The sequence below is a fragment of the Staurois parvus genome, unplaced genomic scaffold (assembly GCF_062004578.1).
Source record: "Staurois parvus isolate SC_StPar_1 unplaced genomic scaffold, SC_StPar_1.0 ptg001592l, whole genome shotgun sequence".
NCBI classification, from domain to species: domain Eukaryota; kingdom Metazoa; phylum Chordata; class Amphibia; order Anura; family Ranidae; genus Staurois; species Staurois parvus.
Genome location: NW_028319388.1, coordinates 99,682 through 114,543, shown reverse-complemented (window position 1 = coordinate 114,543; position 14,862 = coordinate 99,682). Strand labels below are relative to the sequence as shown.

General features: G+C 53.4%; 1 protein-coding gene across 1 annotated transcript; it reads left to right on the top strand.

The window, feature by feature from the left end:
• Positions 1 to 3,079: 3,079 nt before the first annotated feature.
• LOC149435156 (kelch domain-containing protein 3-like) lies at positions 3,080 to 14,439 on the top strand. Its single transcript, XM_089662966.1, has 5 exons — positions 3,080 to 3,179; positions 10,365 to 10,473; positions 10,864 to 10,937; positions 11,998 to 12,076; positions 13,262 to 14,439. Exons 1-5 carry the CDS (start codon positions 3,080 to 3,082, stop codon positions 13,326 to 13,328), a joined length of 429 nt encoding a protein of 142 aa, XP_089519092.1. The 3' UTR covers positions 13,329 to 14,439.
• Positions 14,440 to 14,862: the final 423 nt, after the last annotated feature.

The following is a 14,862-nucleotide window of genomic DNA, read 5'->3' as shown; positions in this document are numbered from 1 at the left end:
CAGGAAATGTGTATTTGCCCCCTGGCTGATGCTGAATGTTCGCCCCTCACACAGAAATGATCGGTCTAACAATAGAATGTTCGCCCCTCACACAGAAATGATCGGTCTAACAATGGAATGTTCGCCCCTCACACAGAAATGATCGGTCTAACAATGGAATGTTCGCCCCTCACACAGAAACGTTCGGTCTAACAATGGAATGTTCGCCCCTCACACAGAAATGATCGGTCTAACAATGGAATGTTCGCCCCTCACACAGAAATGATCGGTCTAACAATGGAATGTTCGCCCCTCACACAGAAATGATCGGTCTAACAATGGAATGTTCGCCCCTCACACAGAAATGATCGGTCTAACAATGGAATGTTCGCCCCTCACACAGAAACGATCGGTCTAACAATGGAATGTTCGCCTCTCACACAGAAACGATCGGTCTAACAATGGAATGTTCGCCCCTCACACAGAAATGATCGGTCTAACAATGGAATGTTCGGGGTAACACTGAGAGACAGAATACAACAACAAATTCAGCAGAAATGCGTCTAACAAATGATGACGGATCTGCATGTTCATGAGGGAAAGAAGGATTGGATCCCCTTCACAAAACATGACTTAGTACTTGGTGGCCAATCCCTTGTTGGCCATCACCGAGGTCAGACGTTTCCTGGAGTTGGCCCCCAGGTTCGCACACATCTCAGGAGGGATTTTGGCCCACTCCTCTTGGCAGATCCTCTCCAAGTCATTAAGGTTTGGTGGCTGACGTTTGGCAACTCGAACTTTCAGCTCCTCCACAGATTTCCAATCGGATGAAGGTGTGGAGACTGGCTAGGCCACTCCAGGACCTTAATGTGCTTCTTCTTGAGCCGCTCCTTTGTTGCCTTGGCCGTGTGTTTTGGGTCATTGTCATGCTGGAACACCCATCCACCACCCATTTTCAATGCCCTGGCTGAGGGAAGAAGGTTCTCACCCAAGATTTGAGGGTACATTGCCCCGTCCATCGTCCCTTTGATGCGGTGCAGTTGTCCTGTCCCCTTAGCAGAAAACCCCCCCAAAGCAGAATGTTTCCACCACCATGTTTCACAGTTGGGATGGTGTTCTTGAGGTCATAGGCAGCATTCCTCCTCCTCCAAACACGGCGAGTTGATGCCAAAGAGCTGTTCTCATGATCATTGACACTCCACGAGGTGAGATCTTGCATGGTGCCCCAGACCTAGGGAGACTGACACTTGTTTTGTGTTTCTTCCATTTGTGAATGATTGCACCAACTGTTGTCACCTTCTCACCAAGCTGCTTGGCCATAGTTTGGTAGCCCAGTCCAGCCTTGTGTAGGTCTACCATCTTGTCCCTGACATCCTTGGACAGCTCTTTGGTCTTTGCCATGGTGGAGAGTTTGGAATCTGATGGTTTGATGGCTCCTGTGGACAGGTGTCTTTTATACAGGTAACACAATGAGATTAGCAGCACTCCCTTTAAGAGACTGCTTGTAATCTCAGCTTGTTACCTGTATGAGAGACACCTGGGAGCCAGAAATCCTGCTGAATGATAGGGGATCAAATCCTTCTTTCCCTCATGAACATGCAGATCCGTCATCATTTGTTAGACGCATTTCTGCTGAATTTGTTGTTGTATTCTGTCTCTCAGTGTTACACCGAACATTCCATTGTTAGACCGATCGTTTCTGTGTGAGGGGCGAACATTCCATTGTTAGACCGATCGTTTCTGTGTGAGGGGCGAACATTCCATTGTTAGACCGATCATTTCTGTGTGAGGGGCGAACATTCCATTGTTAGACCGATCATTTCTGTGTGAGGGGCGAACATTCCATTGTTAGACCGATCATTTCTGTGTGAGGGGCGAACATTCCATTGTTAGACCGATCGTTTCTGTGTGAGGGGGGAACATTCCATTGTTAGACCGATCGTTTCTGTGTGAGTGGCGAACATTCCATTGTTAGACCGATCGTTTCTGTGTGAGGGGCGAACATTCCATTGTTAGACCGATCATTTCTGTGTGAGGGGCAAACATTCCATTGTTAGACCGATCATTTCTGTGTGAGGGGCGAACATTCCATTGTTAGACCGATCGTTTCTGTGTGAGGGGCGAACATTCCATTGTTAGACCGATCGTTTCTGTGTGAGGGGTGAACATTCCATTGTTAAACCGATCGTTTCTGTGTGAGGGGTGAACATTCCATTGTTAGACCGATCGTTTCTGTGTGAGGGGCGAACATTCCATTGTTAGACCGATCGTTTCTGTGTGAGGGGCGAACATTCCATTGTTAGACCGATCGTTTCTGTGTGAGGGGCGAACATTCCATTGTTAGACCGATCGTTTCTGTGTGAGGGGCGAACATTCCATTGTTAGACCGATCGTTTCTGTGTGAGGGGCGGGGACATTCCATTGTTAGACCGATCGTTTCTGTGTGAGGGGCGAACGTTCAGCATCAGAGGGGAGCAAATACACATTTCCTTCCCTTTATGTCCGTGTAGGGCAGGCGGCCGGTATATGTCCGTGTAGCTGGGCGGGCGGTATATGTCCGTGTAGCTGGGCGGGCGGTATATGTCCGTGTAGCTGGGCGGGCGGTATATGTCCGTGTAGCTGGGCGGGCGGTATATGTCCGTGTAGCTGGGCAGGCGGTATATGTCCGTGTAGCTGGGCAGGCGGTATATGTCCGTGTAGGGCAGGCGGTATATGTCCGTGTAGCTGGGCGGGCGGTATATGTCCGTGTAGCTGGGCGGGCGGTATATGTCCGTGTAGCTGGGCGGGCGGTACATGTCCGTGTAGCTGGGCGGGCGGTACATGTCCGTGTAGCTGGGCAGGCGGTATATGTCCGTGTAGCTGGGCGGGCGGTATATGTCCGTGTAGCTGGGCGGGCGGTACATGTCCGTGTAGGGCAGGCGGGCGGTACATGTCCGTGTAGGGCAGGCGGGCGGTATATGTCCGTGTAGCTGGGCGGGCGGTACATGTCCGTGTAGGGCAGGCGGTATATGTCCGTGTAGGGCAGGCGGTATATGTCCGTGTAGCTGGGCAGCCTGTGTATTCTCGGCTTGGTGAAGAGTTCCATGTAACCCGGAGTTTCATGTCTGTCCCAGTTGCATATCACGGGGAGCTGTATGTGTTCGGTGGATATAACGCCAGACTGAACCGTCACTTTCAAGATCTGTGGAAATACACCCCAGGTATGTGTCACGCCTCTGTATGTGTGAGCGATACTCTCCTCCCCCACCATGGCCTGGGGTTACAGAGGGGGGGTTAACCCTTTCAGTACCAACGTTTCTGTAATCAGAGATGGAGGCTCTTTCCCATCCATGGTCATTCCGAGCCTCCGAATTCCTGATCCATTGTGAGGACTTGCTAATCCCGGCCAAAATGTAAGTCAACCGGAACCCCTCACCCGGTGTAATGGAACCGTCCCAGACTGCGCTGAGTACATCCGCTAGAATACCGCTTCCCCATCCGAACACCGACCACTGACACCACCGCTGACCACTGACACCACCGCCGACCACTGACACCACCGCCGACCACTGACACCACCGCTGACCATACAGGACTAGACGACACCAATCTGTCCGAACACCGACCACTGACACCACAGAGACCATACAGGACTAGACGACACCAATCTGTCCGAACACCGACCACTGACACCACCGCCGACCACTGACACCACCGCCGACCACTGACACCACCGCCGACCACTGACACCACCGCTGACCATACAAGACTAGACGACACCAGTCTGTCCGAACACCGACCACTGACACCACCGCTGACCATACAAGACTAGACGACACCAATCTGTCCGAACACCGACCACTGACACCACAGAGACCATACAAGACTAGACAACACCAGTCTGTCCGAACACCGACCACTGACACCACCGCTGACCATACAAGACTAGACGACACCAATCTGTCCGAACACCGACCACTGACACCACAGAGACCATACAAGACTAGACAACACCAGTCTGTCCGAACACCGACCACTGACACCACCGCTGACCATACAAGACTAGACGACACCAATCTGTCCGAACACCGACCACTGACACCACAGAGACCATACAGGACTAGACGACACCAATCTGTCCGAACACCAACCACTGACACCACAGAGACCATACAAGACTAGACGACACCAATCTGTCCGAACACCGACCACTGACACCACAGAGACCATACAGGACTAGACGACACCAATCTGTCCGAACACCGACCACTGACACCACAGAGACTATACAAGACTAGACGACACCAATCTGTCCGAACACCGACCACTGACACCACAGAGACCATACAGGACTAGACGACACCAATCTGTCCGAACACCGACCACTGACACCACAGAGACCATACAGGACTAGACGACACCAATCTGTCCGAACACCGACCACAGACACCACCGCTGACCATACAGGACTAGACGACACCAATCTGTCCGAACACCGACCACTGACACCACAGAGACCATACAGGACTAGACGACACCAGACTTTATTATTATTATACAGTATTTATAAAGCGCCAATAGTTCGCTCAGCGCTGTACATTACAAAGGGGGACAGAACATGAGAGAATACAGTAACAATACACGAGGGGTGCGAGGGCCCTGATCCTTGGAGCTTACAATCTAGGAGGGAGGGGATGGTGGAATAGGAGAAGATAGCTGTGGGGGATGGAGTGGTAGGAGAAGTGGAGGAGATCGGCAATTAGCAGAGGGTGAGGTAGGCTTCCCTGAAGAGATGGGTTTTCAGGGTGCGCCTAAAGGAGAGGAGAGTAGGTGATAGTCTGATGGATTGGGGTAGGGAGTTCCAGAGGATGGGTGACACCCTGGAGAAGTCCTGGAGGCGGGCATGGGAGGAGGAGATCAGGAAACTAGAGAGTAGGTCTTGTGAGGTGCGGAGTGTGCGTGTTGGGTGGTACTTGGATATCAGGTCGGTGATGTAGTTTGGGGCAGTATGATGGACAGCTTTGTATGATCCATTGGGCAATTGGAAGCCAGTGGAGGGATTGGCAGAGGGGGGTGGAGGACACTGAGTGGAGGCCAGTGGAGGGATTGGCAGAGGGGGGTGGAGGACACTGAGTGGAGGACAGTGGAGGGATTGGCAGAGGGGGGTGGAGGACACTGAGTGGAGGACAGTGGAGGGATTGGCAGAGGGGGGTGGAGGACACTGAGTGGAGGACAGTGGAGGGATTGGCAGAGGGGGGTGGAGGACACTGAGTGGAGGCCAGTGGAGGGATTGGCAGAGGGGGGTGGAGGTCAGTGGAGGGATTGGCAGAGGGGGGTGGAGGACACTGAATGGAGGTCAGTGGAGGGATTGGCAGAGGGGGGTGGCGGAGATGGAGCGGTTGGAAAGGTGAATGAGTCTGGCAGCCGTATTCAGGATGGACTGAAGCGGGGATAGCCAGCGGCGAGGCAGGCCGGTGAGGAGGGAGTTGCAGTAGTCGAGTCGTGATATGATGAGGGAGTGGATGAGCTGCTTAGTGGTTTCTGGGGTTAGGAATTGATGGATTTTGGAGATGTTGCGGAGGTGGAGTCTGCATGTTGCGGAGGTGGAGTCTGCATGTTGCGGAGGTGGAGTCTGCATGTTGCGGAGGTGGAGTCTGCATGAGTTTGTTAGTGATTGGATCTGGGGCTGGAAGGACAGATGGGAGTCTAGGATTGACACCAAGTACTCTGGCCTGCAGGGCGGGCCTGATGGTGGTGTTGTTGGACATGATGGAGAAGTCAATGGGGGGTGATGTCCAGGCTGGGGGGAAGACAAGGAGCTCAGTTTTGGAGAGGTTCAGTTTAAGGAAGTGGAGCGACATCCAGTCTGATATGTCGCTCAGTAGGCTTGTGATTCGGGCGGAGACTGAGGGGGTGAGGTGGGGGGTTGAGAGATAGATTTGTGTGTCGTCGGCATAGAGGTGGTAGTTGAAGCCGTGAGAGTGTATGAGTTGGCCGAGGGAGGAGGTGTAGATGGAGAAGAGAAGGGGCCCGAGGACAGAGCCTTGAGGGACCCCAACAGAGAGGGGGAGTGAGGGGGAGGTGGTAGCATTATAGGTAACGCTGAATGAGCGTTGTGACAGGTAGGATGAGAGCCAGGAGAGAGCAGAATCTCTGAGGCCGAGGGAGTGTAGTTTTTTGAGGAGGGGGGGGTGGTCGACTGTGTCGAAGGCCGCAGAGAGGTCAAGGAGTAGGAGCACTGAATAGTGGCCATTGGCTTTGGCGGTTAGCAGGTCGTTGGAGAGTTTGAGTAAGGCGGTTTTGGTGGAGTGTAGGGCAGTTTCGGTGGAGTGTAGGGGACGGAAGCCGGACTGTAGGGGATCGAGGAGGTTGTTGTCGTTGAGGTGGGAGCATAGGCGATTGTAGACTAGGCGCTCGAGGAGTTTGGATGAGAATGGGAGCATGGAGATGGGTCTGAGGTTGTTTCTGGTCATTGGGGTCCAGGGAGGGCTTTTTAAGTATGGGGGTGATGTGTGCATGTTTCAGAGGGGAGGGGAATGTGCTGGAAGAGAGGGAGAGATTAAAAATGTGGGTGAGGGAGCGTATGATGGAGGAGGAGGGAGGTCGTAGGAGTTGAGGGGATAGGGTCGAGGGGGCAGGTGGTGAGGTGGGCATCAGAGAAGACCTTGGTGACCTCGATGGTAGTAAGGTCGAAGGTGTGGAGTGTTGAGGGGGCTTCAGTGTGAGGGATGTTAGGTGGGGTGGAGGTCTGAACAGTGGTGAGGGAGAGGGGGGATGAGGGGGTAGCTGTGTGAGAGGGGACGGGTTGAGAGGGCGTGTGAGTTGCGGCAATGTCCTTGTGAATTGCGTCAATCTTGTTTTTGAAGTGATTGGCAATCTCAAGGGCGGTGAGTGAGGTGCTGGGTGGAGGTGGGGGTGGCGAGAGTAGAGAGTTGAAGGTGGAGAAGAGTCGGCGAGGATTGGAGAGGACCTTGATGAGGGTCAGGAAGTAGGCTTGTTTGGCTGCATGGAGGGAGGAGGTGTAGGTGCGGAAGGCAGATTTGTAGCGGGTGAAGGCTTGTTGGGATTTGGTTTTGCGCCATAGTCGCTCCAGGGCACGACTGTGTCGTTTGAGGGTTTTGGTGTGATCAGTCTGCCAGGGCTGGAGCGGTCGGGGTCTGATGTTGCGTGTGGTTAAAGGCGCTAGTGAGTCAAGGGCTGCTGACAGCGCGTTGTTGTAGGCGGTCATAGCCAAGTCGGGGCAGGACAGGGGGAGGATGCGGTCATGGAGTTGATCAGCTGCGGAGTGGAGGGGGGCAGGGTTGAGGTTGCGGAGGTCACGGCTGGTAGTAGTGTGACATTTGGAGGGGTAGGTGTTGGAGGACGAGGAGATAGAGAAGGTAATCAGGTTGTGGTCAGAGAGAGGGAAGGGGGTGTTAGTGAGGTTGTGGGGAGCGCAGCGGTTGGAGAAGACAAGGTCCAGGATGTTCCCGTTGGAGTGGGTGGTGGATTGTATGCACTGTGTGAGTGCAAAGGAGGAGGTTAAGTGGAGGAGATGGGCTGTGTCCGGGTTGTCGAGGTTGGCAGGGATGTTGAGATCCCCAAGAATGATGGTGGGTAGCTCAGAGGAGAGGAAGAAGGGTAGCCAGGAGGAGAAGTCATCCAGGAAGCGGGGTATGGATCCAGGAGGAGGAGTCATCCAGGAAGCGGGGTATGGATCCAGGAGGAGGAGTCATCCAGGAAGCGGGGTATGGATCCAGGAGGAGAAGTCATCCAGGAAGCGGGGTATGGATCCAGGAGGCCGGTATATCACAGCAATCTTCAGGGGGGTTGGGGAGAATAGTCGGACGCAGTGGGCCTCGAAGGAGGAGAAGGATAGGGAGGGGGGGTTTGGGAGGACTCGGAAGGTGCTCAGCGGTGACAGGAGCAGACCAACCCCACCACCTTTACGACCGTTGGGCCTGGGTGAGTGGGTCCAGGTGAGACCTCCGTAGGAGAGTGTAGCAGGGGAGGTGGAGTCAGTGGGCTGGATCCAGGTTTCTGTGATCGCTAGGAGGTTGAGGGAGCCGGAAACAAAGAGGTCGTGGATGGCGGTGAGCTTGTTGCACACCGATCGGGCGTTCAGGAGTGCACATGAAAACTGGGGGGTGGTTTTAGGGAGCAGGGGGACAGATACTAGGTTGAGGGGGTTGTGGCAGGACGTGGAGGCGGGAGTACTTGAAGTAAACCAGGAAGTAGACTAGTTTATTTGAACACAGATACAAGATATATACAGTCAGGGGACAATCCCCCCTCCCTGCATAATGACACAGGGCGGGACAATCCCCCCCGCATAATGACATAGGGCGGGGTAATCCCCCCCCCCTGCATAATGACACAGGGCGGGACAATCCCCCCTCCCTGCATAATGACACAGGGCGGGACAATCCCCCCTCCCTGCTTAATGACACAGGGCAGGGCAATCCCCCCCCCCCCTCGGCATAATGACACAGGGCGGGGCAATCCCCCCGCATAATGACATAGGGCGGGGTAATCCCCCCCCCTGCATAATGACACGGGGCGGGGCAATCTATATTTAGCAACAAGAGACACACCAACAGACAGTCCCATCAGGAGGGAGGGCTGCTGGAGACAACCCCCCCCCCCCCATTAAGCCACTACACATAAACACAAATCTCCTAAATATGTCTACACAGTCTGAGACAACCCCCACCCCCAATATCAGGACAGATTACCCTGTACCCCTAACAGGCACAGGGGGACTTGCACATAAGAGGGATATGGGGAGCTGAGACAGGGGTCTCCCCACCTCTCCAAAGTGAGCTGTGTTCCATGGGCCCCCCACCCAAAGTCACTCCCATCACACCCGGCATGGATGAGAACTCCCTTAAAGGGACCACAGCCTAAATAACAGGGACATGCCTACTTTCCAGGACCCTGGCATTCTATATATATCTATCTCACAGTACAGCAGCCACACCATTGTTATTAGGCCCCCTTACATTGGTGGTCTATGGGGTAATGTCAGTGCTGGTCAGTATAGTGCCTCCACTCATTGGGGGTCAGTGGGAAGAATGTCCCTCACATTGGGGGTGAGTGGGACGAATGTCCCTTACATTGGGGGTCAGTGGGAAGAATGTCCCTCACATTGGGGGTCAGTGGGAAGAATGTCCCTCACATTGGGGGTCAGTGGGAAGAATGTCCCTCACATTGGGGGTCAGTGGGAAGAATGTCCCTCACATTGGGGGTCAGTGGGAAGAATGTCCCTCACATTGGGGGTCAGTGGGAAGAATGTCCCTTACATTGGGGGTCAGTGGGAAGAATGTCCCTTACATTGGGGGTCAGTGGGAAGAATGTCCCTTACATTGGGGGTCAGTGGGAAGAATGTCCCTCACATTGGGGGTCAGTGGGAAGAATGTCCCTCACATTGGGGGTCAGTGGGAAGAATGTCCCTCACATTGGGGGTCAGTGGGAAGAATGTCCCTTACATTGGGGGTCAGTGTGAGGACTGGACCTCTTACAGACTGTTATAACACCACCATTGGTGTCAGTGGTTCTATATTGGAGGAACTAGAGGTGGTGCTCCATCAGTCCCATCCAGTTGGCTCTGAGAAGTGACATTGTGGCTACAGGTAGGAGCACACCAACACCCAGCAACCTCTGGGGGAACCCTATGGAGTTTCGGCTGGGAGATGTGGTTCTTTGTTATCTTTTCCAATCTTCCTCCACGTCTGTCTCTCCTCCCCCTTCTTGGGAAGGTTCTTCTCTCTGGGGTTGTCCCTCTCCTGCCTCTGTTCTCTCTCATCCCTCCATCATCTGGCACTGAGTGGAGAGTATGTCTCACCGGTGCTTCGTGAGGCTTGCTGGTCATCCTCAGGTGGTGAATTTCCGTATGGTATGTTCATGAATGGAACCTGAAGATGTGCTCAGCCACACGTTATGGGTAGGACATTGGGATGGGCGGTCTCGTGTTATGGGTGGGACATTGGGATGGGTGGTCTCGTGTTATGGGTTGGACATTGGGATGGGCGGTCATGTGTTATGGGTGGGACATTGCAATGGGTGGTCACGCGTTATGGGTGGGGCATTGGGATGGGAGGTCACGTGTTATGGGTGGGACATTGGGATGGGCGGTTATGGGTGGGGCATTGGGATGGGAGGTCATGTGTTATGGGTGGGACATTGGGATGGGTGTTCACGCGTTATGGGTGGGGCATTGGGATGGGCAGTCATGTGTTATGGGTGGGACATTGGGATGGGCGGTCATGTGTTATGGGTGGGACATTGGGATGGGCGGTCATGCGTTATGGGTGGGGCATTGGGATGGGCGGTCGTGTTATGGGTGGGACATTGGGATGGGTGGTCACACGTTATGGGTGGTACATTGAGAAGGGCCGATTCTAAACGTGTCTTGTCTGATGTCTCAGATTCGGGTCGCTGGCAGCGTGTGGAGGTCCAGGGAAAAGGTCCGTGCGCTCGGCGCAGACAGTGCTGTTGCATTGTAGGTGACAAAATCCTGCTTTTTGGAGGCACCAGGTAAGAAGATTCCGAGACCTACTATCACCATTGGTTCTGTCTGATGGTTACACTAAGGGAGGAGCGAATACAGATTAGGGGTGTGACAGTGGGGGAGGAGCATAGATGATAGGTGTGACAGTGGGGGAGGAGCATAGATGATAGGTGTGATAGTGGGAGAGGAGCATGGATGATGGGACAATGGGGGAGGAGCATGGATGATGGGACAATGGGGGAGGAGCATGGATGATGGGACAATGGGGGAGGAGCATGGATGACAGTTATGGAACTTTAGGACAAGCAGACATGAGGGGGGAGGAGGGATCGGTCAGGTTGTTATGGTAACAATGAGAGACATGATTGGCAAGACGAGCTCAAATGATTGTGCAATGCTCTCCTTCCTGTCTTTAGCCCCTCCCAGGACCAGGATCCCCATGATGAGTTCAACCTGACGGATCACTCGGATCTCTATATCCTGGACTTCAGTAAGTAGATGGAGCACCATCCCACCGTCTGTATGTCTGTCCAGGGATCCCTGCATGCTGTGTGGATGTCTGTCCGGAGATCCCTGCATGCTGTCCGGATGTCTGTCCGGAGATCCCTGCATGCTGTCCGGATGTCTGTCCGGAGATCCCTGCATGCTGTCCGGATGTCTGTCCGGAGATCCCTGCATGCTGTCCGGATGTCTGTCCGGAGATCCCTGCATGCTGTCCGGATGTCTGTCTGGAGATCCCTGCATGCTGTCCGGATGTCTGTCTGGAGATCCCTGCATGCTGTCCGGATGTCTGTCTGGAGATCCCTGCATGCTGTCCGGATGTCTGTCTGGAGATCCCTGCATGCTGTCCGGATGTCTGTCCGGAGATCCCTGCATGCTGTCCGGAGATCCCTGCATGCTGTCCGGAGATCCCTGCATGCTGTCCGGAGATCCCTGCATGCTGTCCGGAGATCCCTGCATGCTGTCCGGAGATCCCTGCATGCTGTCCGGAGATCCCTGCATGCTGTCCGGAGATCCCTGCATGCTGTCCGGAGATCCCTGCATGCTGTCCGGATGTCTGTCCGGAGATCCCTGCATGCTGTCCGGATGTCTGTCCGGAGATCCCTGCATGCTGGCTGGATGTCTGTCCGGAGATCTCTGCATGCTGTGTGGATGTCTGTCCGGAGATCTCTGCATGCTGGCTGGATGTCTGTCCGGAGATCTCTGCATGCTGGCTGGATGTCTGTCCGGAGATCTCTGCATGCTGGCTGGATGTCTGTCCGGAGATCTCTGCATGCTGGCTGGATGTCTGTCCGGAGATCTCCGCATGCTGTTCAAATGTCTGTCCGGAGATCTCTGCATGCTGGCTGGATGTCTGTCCGGAGATCTCTGCATGCTGTCCGGATGTCTGTCCGGAGATCTCTGCATGCTGGCTGGATGTCTGTCCGGAGATCTCTGCATGCTGGCTGGATGTCTGTCCGGAGATCTCTGCATGCTGGCTGGATGTCTGTCCGGAGATCTCTGCCCCTATGTCAGGTATGGGTGGTCTGGTGATGATTTCTGTTTTCCAGATCCCAGTCTGAAGACGCTCTGTAAGCTGGCAGTATTAAATTACAATCTGGACCAGTCATGTCTGCCTCATGACATCAGGTGAGAGGAGTGTAAAGGTGGATGAGATTAGCTGATAAATCACAAAGGGGTCTGCAGGTGGTACTGGTGGTTCTACAGAACGAACCAGGAGAAGGTCGGGGATGGTAGTGGGGGGGTCCATAGAATGAACCAGAGGAAGGTTGGAGATGGTAGTGGGGGGGTCCATAGAATGAACCAGGAGAGGGTCAGAGATGGTAGTGGGGGGTGCCCATAGAACGAACCAGGAGAAGGTCGGAGATGGTAGTGGGGGGTCCATAGAATGAACCAGGAGAAGGTCGGAGATGGTAGTAGGGGTGGTCCATAGAATGAACAAGGAGAAGATCGGAGATGGTAGTGGGAGGAGTCCATAGAACGAACGAGGAGAATGTCGGAGATGGTAGTGGGGGGGGTTCCATAGAATGAACCAGGAGAAGGTTGGAGATGGTAGTGGGGGGTCCATAGAATGAACCAGGAGAAGATCGGAGATGGCAGTGGAGTGTCCATAGAATGAACCAGGAGAAGGTTGGAGATGGTAGTGGGGGGGGGGTCTATAGAATGAAGCAGGAGAAGGTTGGAGACGGTAGTGGTGGTGGGGGGTCCATAGAATGAACAAGGAGAAGGCTGGAGATGGTAGTGGGGGGGTCCATAGAACGAACCAGAAGAAGGTTGGAGATGGTAGTAGGGTGTCCATAGAACGAACCAGAAGAAGGTTGGAGATGATAGTGGGGAGGTTCATAGAATGAACCAGGAGAAGGTTGGAGATGGTAGTGGAAGGGTTCCATAGAATTAACTAGGAGAGGGTTGGAGATGGTAGTGGGAGGGTTCCATAGAATGAACCAGGAGAGGGTCGGAGATGGTAGTGGGGGGGTCCATAGAATGAACCAGGAGAAGGTTGGAGATGGTAGTGGGGGGGTCCATAGAATGAACCAGGAGAAGGTTGGAGGTGGATTTGGGTGGGTTCACTTGGTGAAAGTAGGAGGGTTTGGGAAGAAGACGTGGAAACAGAACATAGTTGCATAGTTCCATAGTTAGTCTGGCTGAAAAAAAGACGAAAGTCCATGCAGTTCAACCCTTAAACTGGATCAGTAGACAGAAGTAGGGGGGGTCTGTAGATGGATGTGGGCAGGGTCAGTAGACAAACGTGGGAGGGGTCAGAAGGGTTAGGCAGAGGGTGCATGCTGCCCTCCTCACTGTGCTTTCCTTCAGGTGGGAGCTCTTGGCGATGACAACAAACAGCACCATCAGCCGCCCCTTACCGTCATACCATGGATAGGAGGAAGCGCCGCCCCTTACCATCATACCATGGATAGGAGGAAGCGCCGCCCCTTACCCTCATACCATTGATAGGAGGAAGTTCTGCCCCTTACCATCATACCATGAATAGGAGGAAGTGCCGCCCCTTACCATCGTACCATGGATAGAAGGAAGTTCCGCCCCTTACCATCATACCATGGATAGAAGGAAGTGCCGCCCCTTACCATCGTACCATGGATAGAAGGAAGTTCCGCCCCTTACCATCATACCATGGATAGAAGGAAGTTCCGCCCCTTACCATCATACCATGGATAGAAGGAAGTTCCGCTCCTTACCATCGTACCATGGATAGAAGGAAGTTCCGCCCCTTACCGTCGTACCATGGATAGGAGGAAGTGCCGCCCCTTACCGTCGTACCATGGATAGAAGGAAGTTCCGCCCCTTACCGTCGTACCATGTATAGAAGGAAGTTCCGCCCCTTACCGTCGTACCATGTATAGAAGGAAGTGCCGCCCCTTACCATCGTACCATGGATAGAAGGAAGTTCCGCCCCTTACCGTCGTACCATGGATAGGAGGAAGTACCGCCCCTTACCATCGTACCATGTATAGAAGGAAGTGCCGCCCCTTACCGTCGTACCATGGATAGAAGGAAGTTTCGCCCCTTACCATCGTACCATGGATAGAAGGAAGTTCCGCCCCTTACCGTCGTACCATGGATAGGAGGAAGTGCCGCCCCTTACCATCATACCATGGATAGAAGGAAGTTCCACCCCTTACCATCGTACCATGGATAGGAGGAAGTGCCGCCCCTTACCATCGTACCATGGATAGAAGGAAGTTCCGCCCCTTACCGTCGTACCATGGATAGGAGGAAGTGCCGCCCCTTACCATCATACCATGGATAGAAGGAAGTTCCACCCCTTACCATCGTACCATGGATCGGAGGAAGTGCCGCGTCCGCACAGTCTTTGCGCACACAGGGTTCCGCTCTCACACTTGCTGCCTTTTTTACGTCTACACTAAGTGTTTATTATATCCATGGGTCTCTAGAGAGATTTTTATAATGTTATTTCCCCAAGACGTGGGACTGAGATGTATCATTTCAGTAATAAAATAACTTGAATCGTACAGAGCGTTCAGATTGTCTATAAGTGTGGCCCTGACAACCCATGGAGGACACACCCACCTAATATACAGCGGTCTTCTACATTATATGCCATATCCCCATCCTTGTCTTCCCCATATCTGTTTCATCATTGGATATATTCTGCAAGGGTAGGGCTCATACTACAATGGATGGGTGTATTCTGCAGGGGTGGGACTCATCCTACTCAAAAAAGGGGGATTTGTGAAAAGAAATTCACAGAAAAAGCGGCTACATTATGAACAGAACGTGACACTCAGAAAAATTTCCAAAAATTATGCTTTATTACACACATATAAATATGACATATGGGCGTTCGCCCTGGTTTACCATCACCTCAGTATGAGACAATACACACAGACCTAAAACCATATAAAATGACACCAAGACCGGTCTAAATGCATGTG